Source organism: Oncorhynchus mykiss, chromosome 9 (genome assembly GCF_057628025.1).
Source record: "Oncorhynchus mykiss isolate SJ-2025 chromosome 9, ASM5762802v1, whole genome shotgun sequence".
NCBI lineage: Eukaryota > Metazoa > Chordata > Actinopteri > Salmoniformes > Salmonidae > Oncorhynchus > Oncorhynchus mykiss.
Window position 1 is genome coordinate 40,571,621 of NC_143030.1, and position 24,964 is coordinate 40,596,584.

Genomic DNA, 24,964 nt, shown 5'->3' on the forward strand with positions numbered 1-24,964 from the left:
AAAATACAAACAGAAAGTAGAATTTCTCAGGTTTTTGCCTGCAATATGAGTTATGTTATACTCACAAACATATTTCAAACAGTTTTAGAAACTTCAGAGTGTTGCCTATCCAATACTAATAATAATATGCATATATTAGCAACTGAGACTGAGGAGCTGGCCATTTACAATGGACACCTTTTCATCCAAGCTACTCAATACTGCCCCTGCAGCCATAAAAAGTTAATTCAAAAAGGACATATCATAGATGTTATACTGAAAAGTAGACATTCATTCTTCCCTGTCCTCAGTTTTCTCCACAGAACAAAGCAACAGGGTGTAATTTATAACCCCCCACCATAGCCTGTGGTTGACCAATTAAAAGTCCTTGAAGTAAAATTGGGCAAATGGCCAAATAGATGTATCCTGCCTCAGGATCTAAGTACAGACAATTCAGACCAATGAAAACGTGGCACACGTAGCTATGATTCCAGGACTGACATTCCTACACAGGTTCTAAACAGATGTTGAAATGAAAACAACTATTTCCATTGATAATTGCCTGCTGACCGTTAGTACTCTCTTAACCTTTAGTCCTCTCTTGACCTTTAGTCCTCTCTTGACCTTTAGTCCTCTGCGGTGTGTATTTATCTTCAAAATATTCTTACAATGACAACTAAATAAGAGTGCTTAAATATCACCTGTACCAGCACGCGTAAAACTAACGTCTGACAATCGAGGTGACAGGTGCAACACGTTCTGCCCAACGAGGATGGTCCCAATCAGTATGGGTCCACATCTAAACAGAACCAAGCAAATATTGACGAACACAAACACACACGTACTCACACGTGCACACACACAAATAATGATTGAATAATCATTGTTTGAGTGTATAAAAGATAACAAAATTATTTTATTACATGTTGATAATTGGACAGACAACATCACAGCATACTTGCATGAATGTTTCAATATTAATGTTTTTTGCCCCACACCATTGATAATTAAACACAATGTACTCTGTACAAAACTATATAAATCAAACATGCTTGCAGATGCAGAGGGGTCCATTTTAATAACAGATTAAAGCCATATTCTCTTGTGAATCAGGTAATTTATTTAAAAGAAATGAATAAACGGCAGAATGATGGTTAACATCATAGTCATTTTAAGAATGAATGTATCTTTTTTTTTTTACACCAAATAGAAAAGACAAACATTGGCACATGCAATGTGAACACTTTGTGCTGCTTTTTCCTTACCATCCAAAGCCAATCAAACATAGACTGGATATATTTTTTTGTTGTCATCCAAACACGAAAATACTCTCAGATATTTACAAAAAAATATAGATACATTGCCCGTCACGCTGACATAGTTATTTGTGTTAAAATAGCTGATTTGAGTTGATTTCATAAAACAAAATGCATGTGACGGAGCTTGCTAATTAAAGTTATTCAATCAAAATTCAACATAATGTTATGTCAGAAAAAATGAAAGATCAGGCACAAGGAACTAAGAAGAAACCTCACTTAACTTAAAAACAAACCATGCGCACTGCAAGAGAATATGACTTCAATGGATATTGCAAAAAAATAATTTGAAAACTGTTGAAATAAACTGTTCAGACATATTTTTTTCAGCGACACCTGTATCACAGAGGTTGTTCACTCACTGTTAACGGAAAACCCTACAGAGAGGTTCCAGGGTCTGGTTCTAGAACAGAACGGACCAGGGCCCAGTTACCATCTTACAGCTGTGTTTGTATCTTCATCATTCATTCACTCCTGATGTCAAATATCTCCATCCCTCCGTTTTCCCTTTCCCCCTGCCATCCTCCTCTTCAGAAGACACAAATGATGAAGGTTGACACCAACCACAGTCCTGGAGTGCATAGGTAGGTAGTGTCCCTGTCCCGGTATTCTCTTCCTGTGATCCCTAGTCTTGGTCATCATCACAGAGTAAGGACATGGAGAATTCCCCGGGAACCCATCAGATCCTGAGGTTGTTGTAACTCACATATGTTTTCTTCGTAGTTTGACCTGAGAAGCGAGGTAGGTCAAAGATTATAATGGCATCCAACAGCGCAACAAATTACAGTACAATAAGCAATGCACAAACATACACGTACATACAGTGCCTTGCGAAAGTATTCGGCCCCCTTGAACTTTGCGACCTTTTGCCACATTTCAGGCTTCAAACATAAAGATATAAAACTGTATTTTTTTGTGAAGAATCAACAACAAGTGGGACACAATCATGAAGTGGAACAACATTTATTGGATATTTCAAACTTTTTTAACAAATCAAAACTGAAAAATTGGGCGTGCAAAATTATTCAGCCCCTTTACTTTCAGTGCAGCAAACTCTCTCCAGAAGTTCAGTGAGGATCTCTGAATGATCCAATGTTGACCTAAATGACTAATGATGATAAATACAATCCACCTGTGTGTAATCAAGTCTCCGTATAAATGCACCTGCACTGTGATAGTCTCAGAGGTCCGTTAAAAGCGCAGAGAGCATCATGAAGAACAAGGAACACACCAGGCAGGTCCGAGATACTGTTTTGAAGAAGTTTAAAGCCGGATTTGGATACAAAAAGATTTCCCAAGCTTTAAACATCCCAAGGAGCACTATGCAAGCGATAATATTGAAATGGAAGGAGTATCAGACCACTGCAAATCTACCAAGACCTGGCCGTCCCTCTAAACTTTCAGCTCATACAAGGAGAAGACTGATCAGAGATGCAGCCAAGAGGCCCATGATCACTCTGGATGAACTGCAGAGATCTACAGCTGAGGTGGGAGACTCTGTCCATAGGACAACAATCAGTCGTATATTGCACAAATCTGGCCTTTATGGAAGAGTGGCAAGAAGAAAGCCATTTCTTAAAGATATCCATAAAAAGTGTTGTTTAAAGTTTGCCACAAGCCACCTGGGAGACACACCAAACGTGGAAGAAGGTGCTCTGGTCAGATTAAACCAAAATTGAACTTTTTGGCAACAATGCAAAACGTTATGTTTGGCGTAAAAGCAACACAGCTCATCACTCTGAACACACCATCCCCACTGTCAAACATGGTGGTGGCAGCATCATGGTTTGGGCCTGCTTTTCTTCAGCAGGGACAGGGAAGATGGTTAAAATTGATGGGAAGATGGATGGAGCCAAATACAGGACCATTCTGGAAGAAAACCTGATGGAGTCTGCAAAAGACCTGAGACTGGGACGGAGATTTGTCTTCCAACAAGACAATGATCCAAAACATAAAGCAAAATCTACAATGGAATGGTTCAAAAATAAACATATCCAGGTGTTAGAATGGCCAAGTCAAAGTCCAGACCTGAATCCAATCGAGAATCTGTGGAAAGAACTGAAAACGGCTGTTCACAAATGCTCTCCATCCAACCTCACTGAGCTCGAGCTGTTTTGCAAGGAGGAATGGGAAAAACTTTCAGTCTCTCGATGTGCAAAACTGATAGAGACATTTTTATTTTTATTTTACCTTTATTTAACCAGGCAAGTCAGTTAAGAACAAATTATTTTTTTCAATGACGTCCTGGGAACAGTGGATTAACTGCCTGTTCAGGGGCAGCAAAATCGCAGCAAAAGGTGGCGCTACAAAGTATTAACTTAAGGGGTCTGAATAATTTTGCACGCCCAATTCCCAATTTTTCAGTTTTTGATTTGTTAAAAAAGTTTGAAATATCCAATAAATGTCGATCCACTTCATGATTGTGTCCCACTTGTTGTTGATTCTTCACAAAAAAATACAGTTTTATATCTTTATGTTTGAAACCTGAAATGTGGCAAAAGGTCGCAAAGTTCAAGGGGGGCGAATACTTTCACAAGGCACTGTACATAAAATAAGATATTCACGTGCATAATATATAAATACCCTCCAACTCTATCATACATTCATGCAAGTGAACATACAGTGTTCACAATCATTGCACAATAGCTGCCTGTTTTAGTGCATTGTGTCACTTCAGCAGCACGACTGAGTCAAACTCTGGTTTCTATTTTCAGATACTAACCAGCAAAATAAAAACACACACACAAACACCACGCAAGTTGTCACCTAACAAACGCTACAAACGTGATGTGATCCCAGTCTCTATATTGCCATGGAAACGGGCCAGACTGTTGCCGAAAATCAAGGTAGGTACTTTTGTGTACTGTGCTTGACTCCACCCATGCAGTGTTATCGCTCATGCCTAGCGGAGAAGGTCGATGCACATTGCGCTTCTTAAAGCAGAGACATACTGTAGCTTTGTAAACTCCTCTTCATAATGCTGTAAATGTTGCCATGGTGAACTCCCATGGGATGTGCAATTAGTCTTACCACCTCGTGACAGTATTATTTTGTAGTCCTGGTCATTGACTATGATGAATAAAACATGTGTAAATATACAATATATTTTTGCAGTTAGCCCATAAGCAGGCTTAGCTGTATGTGTGTGCGGTTGGTATAAAAAATTGTGTGTGTGTGAGTGTGAGTGTGTGGCACGCATGCATACAATGTATGTGTGTGATATGCTGTATGTAGATATCTACATATCTCTTTGACCTTCCAAACTATAGTGCAGTGTATTCAGCTCAATGGAAACTCCTGTTTCTCCATGTCTCTCAGCCTCTCTCTTCTCGGTCTCGGTTAGGTGATTTTTGAACAATTTATTTTATGGTGATGGTCTCAAGACACTGTAGCCATTTACCAAAGAGGGTAAAAGTCATGAACAATTTTTTTTAATGTGAGATTTTTCTTGAAGTACCTGCATAGAATCTAATTGTAATAATATAAATTGACAATGCCTGAAAGGGGGTGGATCGCTGGCATCTAATCCTTTGTATGCACTATAGATATCCTCCATCTTGGATTTAGACTTCATTTAAAAACACCCACACCCCTCATGGTATTGATTGGTCATCATACCAAAATGTACGTAAAAATCTTAAATTCATCCACACTGCCAATAATCACTACGGGGACAGTGAAGATACATGTCCAATATCTCAACATTACAGGTCAAATACTCACTTCTCTGCAAGGGATAATCATAGAGATATTAAGACTCATATCGATAGTGATGTACTGTAGAATCATCAAAGCTACTAATGCTCTTACTTAATAACTCTAAATCATTATGAGTCAGATCAGTCAGAGATGATCCCTCCTGAAAGGCACTATTTGGCGCTGTGACGATTACAGGGGCTGACGGACAGTCTCCAGGGGCCAGGGAGCTGCAGTTCAAGTTTTGGGGCGGTCATGCGCATACATTTGCCATTAATAAATGTAATTTCCACTGCTGCTAAAATAAAAGGGCGATGGGAGGAGAGAGATGGGGCGAGGAGAGGGGAGGCGATAAGAAGTGTGTGTAGGGGAGAAAGAAGGTGAGAGATGCACAGAGCAGATGACACAGTGTACATTTGGGAGTGCCTCTCGGAGATGAGCTCCATCCGTGCTCCGCCAAAACCCTGCTTGGGATGCGCTGCAACGACAGCTGTCGGCCCCCTACACAGTGTGTTCGCTCCACGAGTCACATGTGTCACTGGCAAGGAGACGATGTTACTCTCCTGACGCAGGCTCTCTCTCTCTCTCTCTCTCACTCACACTCACACAATTACACACATACACACACACTCCAGCTCATTACACAGATGACAATGAACATCACAGGGCATTTGGAGGAATTTCCATGGAAAGCTGTCATATCAGAGCTGTAATTGAGAGAGAGGCACACCTGTGGATACCATGTGTGATGTGTAAGGTTGCAAAATTCCTGGAAGGATTGAAGGATTCCCGGAATCAGGAGGGAATAAGCATTGGTGTGTGCCATGTGATTGGTAGAGATGTAGGGCCAACGGGAACTGTGTTATTACCATGGCCTGTCAATCATTTCTTGATTTAGTCTAGAAAAATAAGACAAGCATGTAGCACATATAGGGGCAATATACACTGAGTGTACACCTGGTTACCAGGAACACCTGGTCTTTCCATGACATAGACTGACCAGGTAAAAGCTATGATCCCTTATTGATGTCACACTTACATCTGTGTAGACCAGTTAAATAAGGATTTTTAAGCCTTGAGACAATTGAGACATGGATTGTGTATGTGTGCCATTCAGCGAGTGAATGGGAAAGACAAAAGTTTTAAATGCCTTTGAACGAGGTATGGTAGTAGGTGCCAGGAGCACTGGTTTGAGTGTGTCAATAACTTCAACGCTGCTGGGTTTTTCACGCTCAACAGTGTGTATGAAGTGTGTATGAAGATTGGTCCACCACCCAAAGGACATCCAGCCAACTTGACGAATGTAGGCTGTTCTGAGGGCAAACGGAAGTGCAAATCAATATTATTTTATACTCAGTGTAAATTAGAAATTCATTAATCCTGCCCATCACAGGTGTAATATCAATGTCTTAATCCCCACCAGTCATGTTGGTCTCTGCATTTCAACATTATGATATTATCATAATTCACATCATCAAGCTCACTTCACCACACAAACAGTGGTGTCAACGACACACAACGGGTGTTATAGATAATCGTTCCTCATTACTAGTCTTTAACACAGACCTCCTGTGCTCTTAGCTACCAGCTACACTAAAGCAAAGGGCCTATTAATGTCAATCTACAGGAAAGGCCCTCATATTGGTTAAGCAGTGAAATACGAATGGAATAGCATGCTCCCGTGTGCACTTCCTGAACTTTTGGATGAATTTATCTCTGTCTGATAGTATATTATCTAATTCTCGGCACAGTGGGCTCTGCTATGTGACTGACTCATGGTGAGCAGGGATCTCACTCCTCTCGGTATGAGTCATGGGATGTCACAAACCATGAAGTTACATGTAAACAGCAACTAGGAATATAAATCATTGAATTGTGCTGCTACTTAAACTACTGGAGATACTATGCAGCCAAATGTTGTTGTTAAAGAATAAGTTCATTGCCATTTGCATGACTCACTCATGGGGTCGGTGGGTGGGTTTTCACACAGCTCAGATTTGGCCTCTCCATTGGGCCTCTCGCTGGGCTTCACAGAGAGACGGGAGGACATGGTGGCGGCAGTGACCACAGCCTTGAAGCTCCTCTTCCTCTTCTGCACGTTAAGCTCTGGGTGGAAGATGATGACATATACCTTGGGCATGTAGAGCATCCCGAGAGCTACAGAGGCACTGAGGTTCATAGAGATGGTGAGGGTAGTCGTCTGGATGTACAGCTGTGGAGGAGGGGAGTGGAAAGTGGGGTGAGGGGAGAGAGAGAGAGAGAGAGAGAGAGAGAGAGAGAGAGAGAGAGAGAGAGAGAGAGAGAGAGAGAGAGAGAGAGAGAGAGAGAGAGAGAGAGAGAGAGAGAGAGAGAGAGAGAGAGAGAGAGAGAGAGAGAGAGAGAGAGAGAGAGAGAGAGAGAAGCCACACTAGTTAGAATATATTCTCATGCAGTAAAACTCCCCATAAACCTTATCAAGCACTCACCCAGCCCTATCTACAGGTTGGTCTTGATGTATGGATGAGGGAGAGAGGCAAGAGCGAAACCTATCATAGTCATACCACAGAGATGCCTGTAGGTGGTCTTGATGGATGTCCACTGCCGAAAAATTGGCCTTAACTAGAGTAAAGCAAAAAGCACCACACATTTACTTATTGTTAATTTCTCCATTGGTGGTTCTATGTTTGCATTCTGATGCTGTGGGGGAAAAGATACCACTTGTACTCCAACCATTCATACTCCTGTAGTATTTATGAGGCACTTACTATCCATAGTGTATATAGCAGCAGTAACTGAGCAGTTGGCTGTGTCTTAATTGGCATGATTCACTCATTGCCTCTCCACTGCAACACACACACACACACACGATAACATACGCACTATACATACATATGGATTTAGTACAGTAGGAATGTGGTAGTGGTGGAGTAGGGGCCTGAGTGTGTTGTGAAATCTGTGAATTTATTGTAATGTTTAAACATTTTATAAACTGCCTTAATTTTGCTGGATCCCAGGAAGAGTAGCTACTGCTTTGGCAGCAGCTAATGGGGATCCATAATAAATGCAAATACAAATACACTGCGATAGCTGATGTATATTGAGCTTTTTGGCTCAAAATGGTGGGTGCTATATGCTCCTATACGACTTCCTTCCTTCACCTTACTCTTTGGAGACCATTGACCAGAAAGAACTAAGAACTCCATCTAGCACCTTCAGATTAGTCATTGGACTGGCCTAGGTCTGACTGATGTATTTAACTGTACATTTAAAGGTCCAGTGCAGCCATTTTTATCTCATAATCCAATACCTTCGAGGTAACAATTAAGTAATGTGATTTAATGTGATTGTTTTCAATAAAAATTGTCACAAAGAAACAAAAATAGCTTCTTAGCAAAAAGCTATTTCTCATACAATAATTTTGCTAGGACTGTCTGGGAGTGGTCTGAATGAGGGGCCTAATTGGAGGCACCTACTGGGAGAGATATGCAACCTGAAAACTAGCTGTTATTGGCAGGGAGGAGGCAAACACTATTTGTTATTGGTCTATTAACTTATACTGCCTGGTTATGTCGCCAGGCAGTCCCAAAACCCCACCCATGGAAAACAACCTGATATTTCAGGTGGTCTTTTCATAATTTTCACAATTTCACAGTATTATTCCAACCTCAGTGTGGAAATAAGCTCAGCAAAAAAGAAACGTCCTCTCACTGTCAACTGCGTTTATTTTCAGCTAACATGTGTAAATATATTAAAGAGATTCAACAACTGAGACATAAACTGAACAGGTTCCACAGACATGTGACTAACATAAATGGAATAATGTGTCCCTGAACAAAGGGGGGTCAAAATCAAAACTAACAGTCAGTATCTGGTGTGGCCACCAGCTGCATTAAGTACTGCAGTGCATCTCCTCCTCATATACTGCACCACATCTGCCAGTTCTTGCTGTGAGATGTTACCCCACTCTTCCACCAAGGCACTTGCAAGTTCCAGGACATTTCTGGGGGAGAATGGCCCTAGCCCTCGCGCTTTGTTCCAACCGGTCCCAGGCGTGCTCAATGGGATTGAGATCAAGGCTCTTTGCTGGCCATGGCAGAACACTGACATTCCTGTCTTGCAGGAAATCACGTACATAACGAGCAGTATGGCTGGTGGATTTTTCATGCTGGAAGGTCATGTCAGGATGAGCCTGCAGGAAGGGTACCACATGAGGGAGGAGGATGTCTTCCCTGTAAACGCAGAGCGTTGACATTTCCTGCAATGACAACAAGCTCAGTCCGATGATGCTGTGACACACCGCCCCAGACCATGACGGACGCTCCACCTCCAAATCGATCCCGCTCCAGAGTACAGGCCTAGGTATAACGCTAATTCCTTCGACGATAAACGTGAATCCGACCATCAACCCTAGTGAGAAAAAACCCGCAACTCGTCAGTGAAGAGCACTTTTTGCCAGTCCTGTCTGGTCCAACGATGGTAGGTTTTTGCCCATAGGCGACGTTGCTGCCGGTGATGTCTGGTGAGGACCTGCCTTACAACAGGCCTACAAGCCCTCAGTCCAGCCTCTCTCAGCCTATTGCGGACAGTCTGAGCACTGATGGAGGGATTGTGTGTTCCCGGTGTAACTCGGGCAATTGTTGTTGCCATCCTGTACCTGTCACGCAGGTGTGATGTTCGGATGTACCGATCCTGTGCAGGTGATGTTACACAATTTCTGCCACTGCGAGGATGATCGGATGTCCATCCTGTCACCCTATAGCGCTGTCTTAGGCATCTCACAGTACGGACATTGCAATTTATTGCCCTGGCCACATCTGCAGTCCTCATGCCTCCTTGCAGCATGCCTAAGGCATGTTCACACAGATGCGCAGGGACCCTGGGCATCTTTCTTTTGGTGTTTTTCAGAGTCAGTAGAAAAGCCTCTTCAGTGTCCTAAGTTTTCATAACTGTGACCTTAATTGCCTACCGTCTGTAAGCTGTTAGTGTCTTAACGACTGTTCCACAGGTGCATGTTCATTAATTGTTTATGGTTCATTGAACAAGCATGGGAAACAGTGTTTAAAGCCTTTACAATGAAGATCTGAAGTTATTTGGATTTTTAAGAATTATCTTTGAACGACAGGGTCCTGAAAAAGGGACGTTTCTTTTTTTGCTGAGTTGATATATAAAACACAGAAAACACATGATTTTGACTGCACTGCCCCTTTCAGAAGATTACGCTACATAAACACATATTAGGCTTGCTGTTTTCAAGCAGTCAAAGACCAAAGACATGTACTGTAGTGGGCGGTTTAGTATTATCCCGCAAAATCATCACATTGCTCATGTTTATCAGAATTGTAGAAAGACCACTAGGTGCTTTTATCTCTTTTTTTTTTTTTTTACTTACGTAACACCATTTATACTTACATTTTTAAACACTCTGGGCTATATCTTGGGTTTGTTCTGAATTATGTAACCCTATTCTTAAAAGGCAATCATCTTTCAATCAGCCATGTAGTTCACAGACCCACAAGAGGTCCTTCAAGAGTCTTAGATTAGGCTGAAACACATTAGAGGGCGTATCTCTGTGTTTGAAGTCCACCAAAAGCTACTCAAAACTGAGCTATGACACTTGAAAGAGTGAAATGCCACTCTTGTACAGTTGTAAAGGTCTGCATGGTAGAACAACTCTGAATCGGTTGGAGAGAAAATGTCACCGTTTGCATAGTGTTTTCCACAGTAAATAGCACCAGCCATAGTAATGCCATAGTAATGCCTTGAACACAATCTACAGAGAGACATTTACATGCCAGTCATGCCATCTGATCTCCGCAACTCAAGACCAATATCATCGACATGCCAATAGCTTCTGGTATTGCCTCTCCTCTTGCTCTCTCTCCCTCGTTCAGACTGTTTATCTCTCTCTCCTCTCTCCTTTGCACACTCTCTCCCTCTCGATCTTTCCCCTTTCTCTCTCTCGCTTTCCCTCTCTCCACCCTCGTTCTCTCCATCTCTCTGCGGAGAAACATCAGAGCGAGAGATCTGGCTCACCATGCATTAATAACCATATGAATACAATGATGCTCATATCAAGCTCTTCTCAGCGTGTGCCTTTCCGCACCATTGTAAACAGAAGAGAATGGAATTCTGGATTGCTGTCAATTTATAGCGCGTGTGATTGTTTTTATAATATCTCATCACCAGAGGATCTCCACCTCTCGCTATGCTTCCATGTTTGGCATCCATAGCAAGACCACCACCATCACCACCACATAGTTTGGTCAAAACACTGCTAAAATAATCTTGTAATGAGATTATCTACTGCAATGCTGACCATACCAAAATAGATTTATTGACTATGTAAGAGACTAGATTTTTCTACTGTACAGTAGCCCGCAAGAAGTGTAAGAGTCATACACATACAGACGCATGCATGCACATGCACAAACGAGCACACATGCACATACATGCACGCACGCACAGAGTCACGCACACACGTTAACACAATTTTGGTCATTAGCTGTCCTAGCTGCACAGACAGGGTTTTTCAGAGTGCTTCAGTGGGAGCTTGACCCAAATTCGCATTCCCTCTCAGCCACCACATGAATGTTTAGCTTGTCACAGAGCATTTATAATGAATTCCTGTTGCTTTAACATAAATAAATACATGAATTAAATTTCACAACTGCTTGGCAACTCTCTATTTATAGCTGCAGTAGCGATTTATTAAGATTCAGGAATCAAATGATTGAGCCTGAGTTTTACCATCTCAATCACGAGCATCGCCAAATGCCAACATCCAGATAACAGGAAACCAAACCACCAACCGTCTTCTATCTACCCAGACAAAAAACTGATGAAAGGTTTTTAGATAATTATATCCACTAGGGATGTACTTACAGCACAGGCAATTTTGTCTAGTATAAAATGTGGATTATAAATGCACACAGCGATAAAGACACCATTCAGAAAAGTGACAATTAGGACGCTCTCCTGCCCTGGTGGAGAAAGCCTTCAATAATGGATCTAGGGGATTTGCATTCTCCTCTCATCTACCTGCAAGTCTCTTGTTGTTTTGGGTGGCCTACTTTCCCAGCCTGGCTCAGCTTAGCCAGTTCAGGAAGAAGTGTGTCTGCGTGCTGCTCTGGGGACCCACTTCTCCCGAACTGCTTAGGAATGGGCTTCTCATAAACTATCTAATTGGATGTCACTCACCTGCTGCAAATGTCCATGTCTGGGCTGGGCTGGTGTAGATGTACTCAGTTTATTATATCCTTTAAGGTTACCCTCTTGGCCTGGTGCTTTCTTGTTAAAAAGATATCCCCCCTTTCAGAAGACGTTCTCAATCTCTAACCACTAAAATAAGGATGAGGCTTAATTTAATGCCCCTGGTTCCCGCAGTTCTCCTTCTGTTGATTGTAAAGCTTTGGTGAACATTGCATGTTGTTTGAGGTTCCAGATGTGGAATCCCAGGCAGACACAGTCAGTAGGCATTCAGAGTATCAATTCAGGAAGGCAGAGCACCTTGACAAAGAAAATGTCAAGTCTAACTCTTATCAAATAAAGTTATTTGCTGAAATACAAGCGGATTGGGAGATGCAACTGCAGAAGATGCTATTTTTCCGCCCCCTTAAAAGTTAAAGGAGGAAATGCTTCTTGCCAGACATATTTAACCCCGGGAAATCTAACTTGGCAGCTCGACTTTAAGAAGTTCAGATAAGCACAAGTGCCATCTTACAAGACTTTAAGTGTTTGTAAGACATTTGTTGAGGTATAAAAGTTTGGTTTAACAGGAGTTTCCCTTTCCCGGTGTGGTTAACTCTTGTGGAAGTTTCTATACTTTCAGGGAAAAGTTTGGTTGTGTGATGTTTGATGTCAGGAGTCAAAACAGAGTTCTTCACAAAGGTGGTTTTCACTTGGTCAAATGTAATGAATGATACACAGAGATTAGTTAGAGATTCTTGAAACATTCAAATAAAATAGGTAAACCTGGAACCTGATCACTCCAGAATGTTTTACATTGTTGTTAAAAAAACAGCTGACAATGGCAGTAATACTCACATCTTCCAATGTTATTTGCGTCTTTGGTTTAATTAAACACAGGTACACATGTTTATTACAGAATTATTCACAATCCCTTACATGTACAGTGCATTCGGAAAGTGTTCAGACCCCTTGACTTTTTCCACATTTTGTTACATTACAGACCTATTCTAAATTTTTTTACTTATCAATCTACACACAATACCCTATAATGACAAAGAGAATACAGGTTTTTATAAATTTTTGCAAATGTATTAAATATTAAAACAGAAATGCCTTATTTACATAAGTATTCAGACCCTTTGATATGAGACTCAACATGAAGCTCAGGTGCATCCTGTTTCCATTGATCATCCTTGAGATGTTTCTACAACCTGTTTGGAGTCCACCTGTGGTAAATTCAATTGATTAGACAGGATTTTGAAAGGCACACACCTGTCTATATAAGATCCCAGAGTTAACATTGAATGTCAGATCAAAAACCAAGCTAGAGGTCAAAGGAATTTTCCAAAGAGCTCCGAGACAGGATTGTGTCGAGGCACAGACCTGGGGAAGGGTACCAAACATTTATGCAGCATTGTAGGTCCGCAAGAACACAGTTCCCTCATTCATAAATTGAAAAGGTTTGGAACCACCAAGGTTCTTCCTAGAGCTGGCCGCCCGGCCAAACTGAGCAATCGGGAGAGAAAGGCCTGAAGGACAACAATCTCTGCATCACGCCTTTATGGGAGAGGCGCCAGATGGAAGCCCCTCCTCAGTAAAAGTCACATGACAGCCCGCTTGGTTTGCCAAAAGCCACTTAAAGGACTCACCGACTGATGAGAAACAAGATTCTCTGGTCTGATGAAACCAAGATTGAACACTTTGGCCTGAATGCCAAACCTGGCACCATCCCTACAGTGAAGCATGGTGGTGGCAGCATCATGCTGTGGGGATGCTTTTCAGTGTCAGGGACTGGGAGACTAGTCAGGATCGAGGGAAAGATGAGTGGAGTAAAGTACAGAGAGATCCTTGATGAAAACCTGCTCCAGAGTGCTCAGGACCTTAGACTGGGGCGAAGGTTCACCTTCCAACAGAATAATGACCCTAAGCACACAACCAAAACAATGCAGGAGTGGCTTCTGTACAAGTCTCTGAATGTCCTTGAGTAGCCCATCCAAAGCCCGATCCAAAATCTCTGGAGAGGCCTGAAAATAGCTGTGCAGCGACGCTCCCCATCCAACCTGACAGAGTTTTAGAGGATCTACAGAGAAGAATGGGAGAACATCCCCAAATACAGGTGTGCCAAGCTTGTAGCTTCATACCCAAGAAGACTCTCGGCTGTAATCGCTGCCAAAGGTGCTTCAACAAATTACTGATTAAACGGTCTGAATACTTATGTAAATGTCATATTTCTGTTTTAAATGTTTATAAATTTGCAAACATTTCTTAAAACCTGTTTATGCTTAGTCATTATGGGGTATTGTGTGCAGATTGATGAAGAAAAAAAACAATTTAATCTATTTTAGAATAAGGTTGTAACCTAACGAACTGTGGAAAAAGTCAAGGGTCCTGAATACTTTCCGAATGCACTGTAGTTCTACTCCAAAAGTTATGTACTATTGGATTATTCCCCATTCCTTGTGAGTGGAAGGCAGCGGAACATGAAACAAGTTGGATTTGGAAGCTGGTGATTCTCAGTCATTAGCCTGTATGCTGACTGATGAGTGGCTGACTGAGCGAATGCAGGTGTAGAGGGGGGCAAAGACCACTGTGTGATATTTTGTTGCCGTGTGTACATGGCTTCACACAACATGGGCTTGGGTGTCGGGTAGGCACAGGTGCCGAAAAACAAGGGCAGGCATCGGGTTGGCGCGGAGCTGTAGAGAATTCAGTCAATACGCAATAGAACTTTAGCTGTGCGATCAAAGCAAGATACAATAACATAAGGTCAACTGGATATCACAATCTTAGGCTCAATATTAGGAGTTGCCTGGTATCGTATCCCCACCATGTTGCGACACATCTTTAGATAATCGGAGTCCCTGAATGTTTAAGATAAATCTAAAACAAACGGGGCCTTTTCAGTCGAAAGCAACAAGTGCAAGGTCATTTTGAGATAAGGAGCCTGGTCAAATACAGCAAACAATCCCTGTCCGCAAAGCAAACACACAAAGATATGTACATGTACACACACACACACACACACACACACACACACACACACACACACACACACACACACACACACACACACACACACACACACACACACACACACACACACAAACACTTAAGGGGTAATGGAGGGGTCCTTGTAAACACCACTCCTCCCTATCTGCTGAAGGCCACAGGAGTGGGCCTACAAATAACCTTGCATCAAGAGGCTAGCACTTTCTTTGTGGCTTAGGAGTATGTAAGACGATAGCCAGTGTTCTGTAAGAGTTAACTGCATGAAGATAGATAAACACGTTACAGGCTCTCTAGTCACTGGGCGTAACATAATGAACTCCTAATCGCTTCTGAGAGTGTAATTTATCTATGAAATCAGAGGCAAATTGATGAGGAAAATAATGTGATCTCTCTCTTTCCGTAACCTAGCAGGAAGGATATTGAACAGTGTGGCTCTTTTAAAAGGTTAGGAGTAACACTTTCCTGTCGACGTCGATATTCTGTCAGTGGAAAACATCCACTCAGCTACATCATGTACACAAGGCCTGCCAAGCATCACACGAAACTCATGAATAGAGCAGATAAATGCGTCTGTATTCTGACCAATACTGTTCAGATAAGCAATGACTAGCATAGGGGGTCAGGAGTAACTGCTGATGTCAAGTGCATTTCTAAAGTGCACCTTGTCAAGGAATGGAATGTCTTGAGTCAGACGACTTATCCCCTTTTTCTTCTCCTCCTCCACCACCTCCTCCTCCACCTCCTCTTCCTCCACAGGATGAGGCATAATAGTGTTGAGCCCCAGGCGTAAGAGCTAAGATAATTACTACCCCTCTCTTTTCCATGCTCTCCTCAGGCATCTCACAGCATTCATCTTCTTAGAATGCCCCCCTCCCCTTTACAATGCCTATTTACGTCTCCTGCGGTCCCTGTGTGGGTTTTTTATGCACATCTAAGCCATGTGAATTTGAAATCAAAAGAAAATGAGTCTTGAACACACACAGCCACTGTGTGTGTGCGTTTTCTTATGTGTGTGTCTGTTTTTGCATCTCTATGTGTGTGTCAGTGTCAGTGTGTGTGTTTGTATGAGATAAAACACAGGCTGGAAGGAGCGGAAGCAGCGCAGGCGGAGGGAGGGAGAGGGATGACTCACCTTCTCTGCAGATTGGGCCGTGCCAAAGAAGATGGGGATGAAGGCCAGCCACACAATACATGTGGTGTACATGGTGAAGCCGATGGGCTTGGCCTCGTTGAAGTCCTCTGGCACGTCCCGGGTTTTGATGGCATAGATGGTACATGTGACCATCAGAAGGATGCTGTAGCCCAGCGAACAGATCATCTGCAGGTCCGTGATGTCACACTTCAGCACGCCTCGCGCCAGGTTGGGGTTCATAGTCTTTTGCTCGTCGTAGTCGATGACTGTGTTGGGCGGGTCCACGGCGAACCAGATGAGCACGCCCAGCAGCTGCAGGCAGATGAGGGAGGAGGTGATAGCGATCTGGGAGGTGGGGCTGATGAAACGTGGGGCGGTCACAGTCTGCTTGCCCTGCTCAAAGATCCGGTAGATGCGGTTGGTCTTGGTGAGCAGTGCGGCGTAGCTGATGCTCATCCCCAGGCCCAAGAAGATTCTCCGGAAGGAGCACACGCCCACATCGGGCTTGGCGATCATCAGGAAGGTGATGATGTAGCACAGGAATATGCCCGTCAGCAGCACATAGCTCAGCTCGCGGCCCGATGCCCGCACAATAGGTGTGTCATTGTAGCGTACGAACGTTGCCATGACGAAGATGGTGGCGATGATGCCCAGCATGGCAAGGAAGACGGGAATGACTGCCCAGGGTGAGTGCCACTCCAGCTTGACGATGGGGATAGGTTGACAGGTTGTCCGGTTTGGGTCAGGCCTCATGTCGTAGGAGCACAAGCGGCACAAGGTCTCATCGTATTGGTACTGGTAGCCATCACACAGCTCACAGTGCCAGCAGCATGGCATGCCCTTTACCCTCTTCTTCCTCTCACCTGTCTTACAGGGCAGACTGCACACAGAGATAGGGACACCCGGCTCCCCTACTGGCCACTGCATCTCCTCGAGCTGAGAGAAAGAGAGAGGACACAGGCCACGGGGTGAGAGGGAGATAAGCAGTGGAGGTAGCACTTCAGATAAGAGGGCTAGTCGATAGGGATGAAGCGGTTTACATCTACCTGACAAGCAAATGGGCCTGGACTTGGTGTGTGCATACAGGATGAGGTACATGTCTTGTGTCACACCATGTCTTACTGGCTAACTCGCTACTACTGCAGCAAGCACAATACTCTAAATTACACTTAATATAACCTCCACTGAGTTGTTGCAGTGGAGAATAAAATATCTCTTTCATCAATTCTTTTTCGTATTTCCAATCATAAGACTACTAAGAATAACAAAAATAAGCCAATATACTTTCAAGTGTCCTATTCCGTATTCAAGAGTAATTGATATCACCATGGAGACAGCACTTGCATTTTTATTAAATAAAATTAAAAGAGAGAAACAATGAAATAAAGAGTGCAGAAGCCAGAGAGGTATGAAAAATGGGATTAGTTTAGGAGAATCAGATTTACCACCTTAAAAATGTCAATTTTACAACAGTTTTAAAGGGGGAATTTCTCTTCAGAATTGATATATTGTCACAAAGATGTGGAGTCGACTACAGAGAGAATTTATAGAAGGTTACTGAATTACATAAAAGATACTGAGCCTCAACACTCTTGTGGATTTCTTTGACAACAATGTTAGTTTAACCTTAAAGTCAGACTTGAGGTTAAACCTTAAAGTCAGTAGAAGTCATCTTATCATGATGACGCCGGAGGGGATCGCTGCTGTTTTATTGGCTCTTAAAACCTTTTTTGGACAGGGGGCATCATTTTCACTTTTGGATGAATAGCGTGCCCAGAATGAACTGCCTCCTACTCTGTGCCAGATGCTAATATATGCATATTATTATTAGTATTGAATATAAAACACTCTGAAGTTTCTAAAACTGTTTGAATGATGTCTGTGAGTATAACTGAACTCATATGGCAGGTGAAAACCTGAGAAATATCCACCCAGGAAGTGGGAAATCTGAGGTTGTGACAGAACTTTTCGAGTTTTTGTCTGGATGAAGTGCTCGCGTCTCATGAAGATGGATTACTGGGCTGAACACGCTAACAACAAGTGGCTATTTGGACATAAATGATGGACTTTATGGAACAAATCAGTCATTTATTGTCGAACTGGGATTCCTGGGAGTGCCTTCTGATGAAGATCATCAAAGGTAAGTGAATATTTATAGTGTTATTTCTAACTTCTGTTGACTCCAACATGGCGGATATTTCTCTGGCTGGATTGGGCTCTGAGCGCCGTTCTCAGATTATACTTTTTCCGTAAAGTTTTTTTTAATTCTGACACAGCGGTTGCATTAAGGAAAAGTCTATCATTAATTCTGTGAATAACACTTGTATCTTTTATCAATGTTTAAAGAGTATTTCTGCAAAGTCACCGGATGTTTTGGAATCATAACATTACTGCACGTAACGCATCAATGTAAACTGAGATTTTTGGATATATATATGCACATTATCGAACAAAACATACATGTATTGTGTAACATGATGTCCTATGAGTGTTATCGGATGAAGATCATCAAAGGTTAGTGATTAATTGTATCTATATTTCTGCTTTTTGTGACTCCTATCTTTGGCTGGAAAAATGGCAGTGTGTTTTTTGACTTGGCGGTGATCTAACATATGACATAGATTTTTACATAAAATCTAACATATGATGTGCTTTCGCTGTAAAGCATTTTTGAAATCGGACACGATGGGTAGATTAACCCGGATCCCCGTCCCGCTAGCGGAACCCCCCCGCAACAGCCAGTGAAAGTGCAGGGCGCCAAATTCGAAACAACAAAAATCTCACAATTAAAATTCCTCAAGCATACAACTATTTTACACCATTTAAAAAATAAAAGTCTCTTTAATCCAGCCACAGTGTCTGATTTCAAAAAGGATTTACAGCGATAGCACCACAGACAATTGTTAAGTCACCACCAAGCCACATAAAAACACAGGCATTTTTTCGAGCGAAAGAGAGGAGTCACAAAAAGCAGAAATAGAGATAAAATTAATCACTAACCTTTGATCTTCATCAGATAACACTCATAGGACTTAATGTTACACAATACATGTATGTTTTGTTTGATAAAGTTCATATTTATATCAAAACATCTGAGTTTACATTGGCATGTTATGTTCAGTAGTTATAAAACATGCGGTGATATTTTGCGGAGAGCCACATCAATTTACAGAAATACTCATAATAAACATTGATAAAGATACCACTATTATACATGGAACTTTAGATAAACTTCTCCTTAATGTAACCGCTGTGTCAGATTTCAAAAAAACTTTACGGAGAAAGCAAACCATGCAATAATATGAGTACAGCCTTTAGACAACAAAGCTGCCAAAAAGATACCCGCCATATTACTCAGAAATAGCATTTTAAATATTCACTTACCTTTGATGATCTTCATCAGAATGCACTCCCAGGAATCCCAGTTCCACCATAAATGTTTTAATTTGTTCGATAATGTCCATCAGTTATGTCCAAATATCTTCTTTTGTTATGGCGTTTAGTAAACAAATCCAAAAGCGGTCGGACGAAAAGTTTAAAAAGTTCCATTACAGCGCGTAGAAACATGCCAACCTCAGTACGGAATCATCTTTAGGAAGTTTTTAACATAACATTTAATTAATGTTCCAACCGGACAATTCCTTTGTCTGTACAAATTAAGTGGAACGTAGCTACCTTTCACGTGAGTGCGCCAGACCGAGGCGATGGCACTCTGCCAGACCACTCACTCAAAGAGCCCTTATGAGCCCCTCCTTTAGAGTAGAATCCTCAAAACAGGTTCTAAATACTGTTGACATCTAGTGGAAGCCTTGGGAAGTGAAACATAACTAATATCACCCTGTATCTTCAATGGGGGCTGAGTTGAAAAACTACAAACCTCAGATGTCCCACTTCCGGGTTGGATTTTTTCTCAGGTTTTTGCCTGCCATATGAGTTCTGTTATACTCACAGACATAATTCAAACAGTTTTAGAAACTTCAGAGTGTTTTCTATCCAATACTACTAATAATATGCATATATTAGCATCTGGGACAGAGTAGGAGGCAGCTCACTCTGGGCACGCTATTCATCCAAAAGTGAAAATGCTGCCCCCTGTCCCAAAAAGGCTAACAAGAAGTTTATCTTTCATTTGCTGTATTGGACTTGTTAATGTGTGAACGTTACATATTTCCCAAAAATATTTTTTAATTTCGCGTGCTGCCTTTTCAGCGGAATGTTGTCGAGGAGTCCGCTAGCGGAACGCCTGCCCTAGAAACTTTGCTATTTTGTTTGTTTTTTCGCATCGCTTGTAACTTATTTTGTACATAATGTTGCTGCTACCGTCTCTTATGACCAAAAGAGATTCTGGACATCAGACCAGCGATTACTCACCTCGAACTGGATGAAGAATTTTTCTTTAATGAGTCGGACGGGAAGGATATACTCCAAACACCCGAACAGGCCCTCATCCCCGTCATTCGCTGGAGAAAGAAACTGAGATTTCGATGAAAGAGATCGGGGTGCCTTGTGAGGATCAGATGACGAGTGGCTAACCTGCCTTTGCAATCAGTACTGTTAGCTAACGTTCAATCCCTGGAAAATAAATGGGACGAACTGAAAGCACGTATATCTTACCAACGGGACATTAAAAACTGTAATATCTTATGTTTCAACGAGTCGTGGCTGAACGACGACATTAATGTTATACAGCTGGCGGGTTATACACTCTTTCGGCAGGATAGAACAGCAGCCTCTGGTAACGGGGCGAGAGCCTATGCATATTTGTAAACAACAGCTTGTGCACGATATCTAAGGAAGTCTCAAGGTTTTTCTCGCCTGAGGTAGAGTATCTCATGATACGCGGTAGACCACACTATCTACCTAGAGAGTTTTCATCTGTATTTTTCGTAGCTGTCTACATACAACCACAGAGCGATGCTGGTACTAAAACTGCACTCAATGAGCTGTATACCGCCAAAGAAAACAGGAAAACGCTATAATCCAGAGGCGGTGTTCCTAGTGGCCGGGGACTTTAATGCAGGGAAGCTTAAATCAGTTTGACCTATTTTATATCAGCACGTCAAATGTGCAACCAGAGTGGAAAAAACTCTAGACCACCTTTACTCCACACACAGAGACGCGTAACAAAGCTCTCCCTCGCCCTTCATTTGGCAAATCTGACCATAATTCCTGATTACAAGCAAAAATTAAAGAAGGAAGCACCAGTGACTCGGTCAATAAAAATGTGGTCAGATGAAGCGGATGCTAAACTACAGGACTGTTTTGATAGCACAGACTGGAATATGTTCCCGGGATTCAATGGAGGACTGAGCACACCCCCATTGTCTTCAACCAGGGATGTAGTGGAGCAGGTGGAGAGCTTCAAGTTCCTTGGCGTCCACATCACCAATAAACTAATATGGTCCAAGCACACCAAGACAGTCGTGAAGACTGAAAAGACTGAAAAAAGACTGAAAAGATTTGGCATGGTTCCTCAGATCCTCAAAAGATTTTACAGCTGCACCATCGAGAGCATCCTAACGGGCTGCATCACTGCCTGGTATAGCAACTGTTCGGCCTCCGAACGCAAGGCACTACAGAGGGTAGTGCGAATGGCCCAGTACATCACTGGGGCCAAGCTTCCTGCCGGCCAGGACCTCTATACCAGGCGATGTCAGAGGAAGGACCTCAAAGACTCCAGCCACCCTAGTCATAGACTGTTCTCTCTGCTACCGCACGGCAAGCAGTACCGGAGCGCCAGTCTAGGTCCAAGAGGCTTCTAAACAGCTTCTACCCACAAGCCATAAGACTGAACATCTAATGAAATGGCTACCCAGACTATTTGCATTTCCCCCCTCCCCCTTCTACGATGCTGCTACTCTATGTTATTATCTATACATAGTCACTTTAATAACTCTACTAACATGTACATATTACCTCAATTACCTCGACACCGGTGCCACCTCACATTGACTCTGTACTGGTACTCCCTGTATATAGCCCCGATATTGTTATTTACTGCTGCTCTATAATTATTTGTTGCTCTTATCTCTTACTTTTTGGGGGGTATTTAAAAAAAAAAATGCATTGTTGGTTAAGGGCTTGTAAGTAATCATTTGACTGTAAGGTCTACACCTGTTGTATTCGGCGCATGTGACAAATACTTTTTGATTTGAAGTCATCTTGAAGAACTCTTTGTCATCCCACATCACAACTTGTATAATTTTCCCCATGTGTCTGGCTCCCAAAAACCAATGATTATGTAAATTGCTCTGATAATAATCACATTAAAGTCTGTCCTGAGGCTTTAAGATATTACACAACCAAAAAATACCTTAGTGCAAGCCAAAACCTACAACGACTACAGTGTGTGAGTATTCCTGTACATGCTGCTCTCTCATGTCCTGCATGACAAATGTGTTGTTTCAACGCTGTCTCAGTGGATTGTCATCTGCTATCAGTTATCTGTGCAGGGGCTGTGATTTGTTACGTGGACAATGTTACTCCCTGGAACAGTTCCTGATTAAACACTGACTCTCCGGCTGGAAACAGTAATGAGACCAACACCACTGTTGCTATGGAGACCACAAAGCAAGATTTGTCACCTTGGACTGATACGGATAATTTATTTTTTTGGGAGGAGGGGTGGTTTGTTGGGTTTGTTGTTGTCAGGGAGGATTTAGGCCACTTTTAGACACATTTTGATGCAGCTCTTCATCAGAGATGACATAATCAATCTGTCTCCTCAATATTTCTTGACAAACATATTTCATTAGACAGGTGTCAGTCTTTTTCCGTCATGGACAACTTATCGTTGTCTTGCCAAAAAGCAACAGCAACATTCTTAGGACTACAGGCTAATTCCTCAATTTGATTTGACATTGCTCTTCCTAAACAAGTTGTGTACTAATTAGTGGCCAATCAATCACCATTTTCTCAAGTGCCTCGTTTGAACTTACATTTCTCTGATAAAATGGAAAAAGTCTCTGCACACTTTCAGTCTGATGCAAATTGCTTTAAATAGTAGCTGAGCTTTCAGCCAGTCGACCTTCATCAGAGCATTCATCAAAGCATGCTCTGATGAAAGTCGACTGACTGAAAGCTTTGATACTATTTAAAGAAATGTGCATTTGACTGGAAGTGTGCATCGACTTTTTCCTGTTTTGCATTCTGCCTCCAGAACCTTCAAAAATCAGCTTTGGTTGTGTGGTAGATTCGACCTATTATCCACTTACATTTTTCTAAAATTAATTAAATGTATCTCTATTGATCATAAATATAATCAAATAAGGCCATTATAAGTATGCTAAGGATTCTTGGACCATGTGTCCTTGGTCACAGCCAAGATTACAGGCCTTAAACTTACCCTGAGTTGGAGTGTCTCCACCCACTGTCCGATGGGCCTGTATTCAGGAACACTGGAGTTGGTCATCTGGAACTGGAACAGGTCGTAGCGTCCCGGGGCGTCACCGTTTTTATTAAACATAACCGACGTGCCTGCACTACCTGCAGGAAGACAGAAGGAAGGAGAAATTGAAAATGAATGTGTTAGTTTTTATATTGAGTACATATTTGTGCAAATAAATGAATTACACATGCCCTTTTTATTTTAAGATTCAACCATTAAAGGCCTGTGGTTGGTTGGGCCAACAGTACATAAACCCCTGTGAGAGAAACATTGACATTTAACCTAGTGTCCCTTGTTCTGTCGTTTACAAGCTATAAACGGCTGTGTGGACATCGAGGGCCACAGGGTGTGCTCATGTGCTAATGGCCTATTCATAATGACCATGACTCATATCCTGTCCCCATTAGAAGGCGAGCAAGTCAGCTAACTCCCGACTGACTGAGATGATTGCTCTGCTGTGAAAGAGTGTGTACTAAGGCTATCCAACACCACACCGCAGCCCTACATTTCACATCAGAGCTGTGTGATACATCACCAGGTCTATGCGCAGCATCAATGAAGCAGTGTTCAGCTTTAGGTTATCACATCTGTGCATTAGGAATAGCACAAGGTGCCCGTTCTTCGAGACGGATGCACATTTCCTCAGTTCAAAAGTAAAACCATCTCAATCACACATGCTGGACAGGAGATGAAGCAAAGTAAGAAAAATAGGTCAGCCAAAGCATCATACGGTCCCCATCTGGTCGCAGTTTGTAGCAAGCAGAGGACCGCAGGCTAATTAACTTACTGAAGGTTCTGGACACCTGCAACACGGTATTCGAGAAATGAAGTCTGTGGCCTGAGTTGTGTGTGCATGTGTTTGTGAGTGTTTGAGTGTATAGTTGTGTAGGCTATCTATGTGCATGTGTATGTGTGTCGCCATAATGAAGATGTCCTTGAGAACTTTCCGTAAAACCAACTAAGAAGGAATGTGTGGCCCTGATTTTTTGATGTGACATAGACCCCTAGTCACTTTAACTCTACCTGCATGTACATATTACCTCAATTACCTCGACTAAACAGTGCACCCGCACATTGACTCTGTACCGGTACCCCCTGTATATAGCCTCGCTACTGTTATTTTACTGCTGCTCTTTAATTATTTGTTACTTTTATTTTAGATTTTTTTACTTATCTATTTTTTACTTAACACATATTTTTCTTAAAACTGCATTGTTGGTTAAGTGGCTTGTAAGTGAGCATTTCACTGTAAGGTCTACAGCTGTTTTATTCGGCGCA

The 24,964-nt window shown here is 42.2% G+C and overlaps 1 protein-coding gene across 4 annotated transcripts in view; it reads right to left on the minus strand.

Annotated features, from left to right (window-relative positions):
- Nucleotides 1-865: 865 nt before the first annotated feature.
- Nucleotides 866-24,964, minus strand: part of LOC110531945 (metabotropic glutamate receptor 7) — a 229,185-nt gene continuing 205,086 nt past the window's right edge. For 3 of the 4 annotated variants that reach the window (XM_090184203.1, XM_021615472.3, XM_090184204.1), the window contains 4 exons: nt 23,645-23,784; nt 16,300-17,235; nt 6,951-7,203; nt 866-2,024 (listed from right to left, as the gene is read on the minus strand). In XM_090184203.1, the coding sequence (XP_090040329.1) occupies nt 1,975-2,024; nt 6,951-7,203; nt 16,300-17,235; nt 23,645-23,784 (1,379 nt within the window). In that variant the 3' untranslated portion in view covers nt 866-1,974. The remainder of the gene's footprint in view (nt 2,025-6,950; nt 7,204-16,299; nt 17,236-23,644; nt 23,785-24,964) is intronic. The other variant, XM_090184202.1, reaches the window with a different exon arrangement.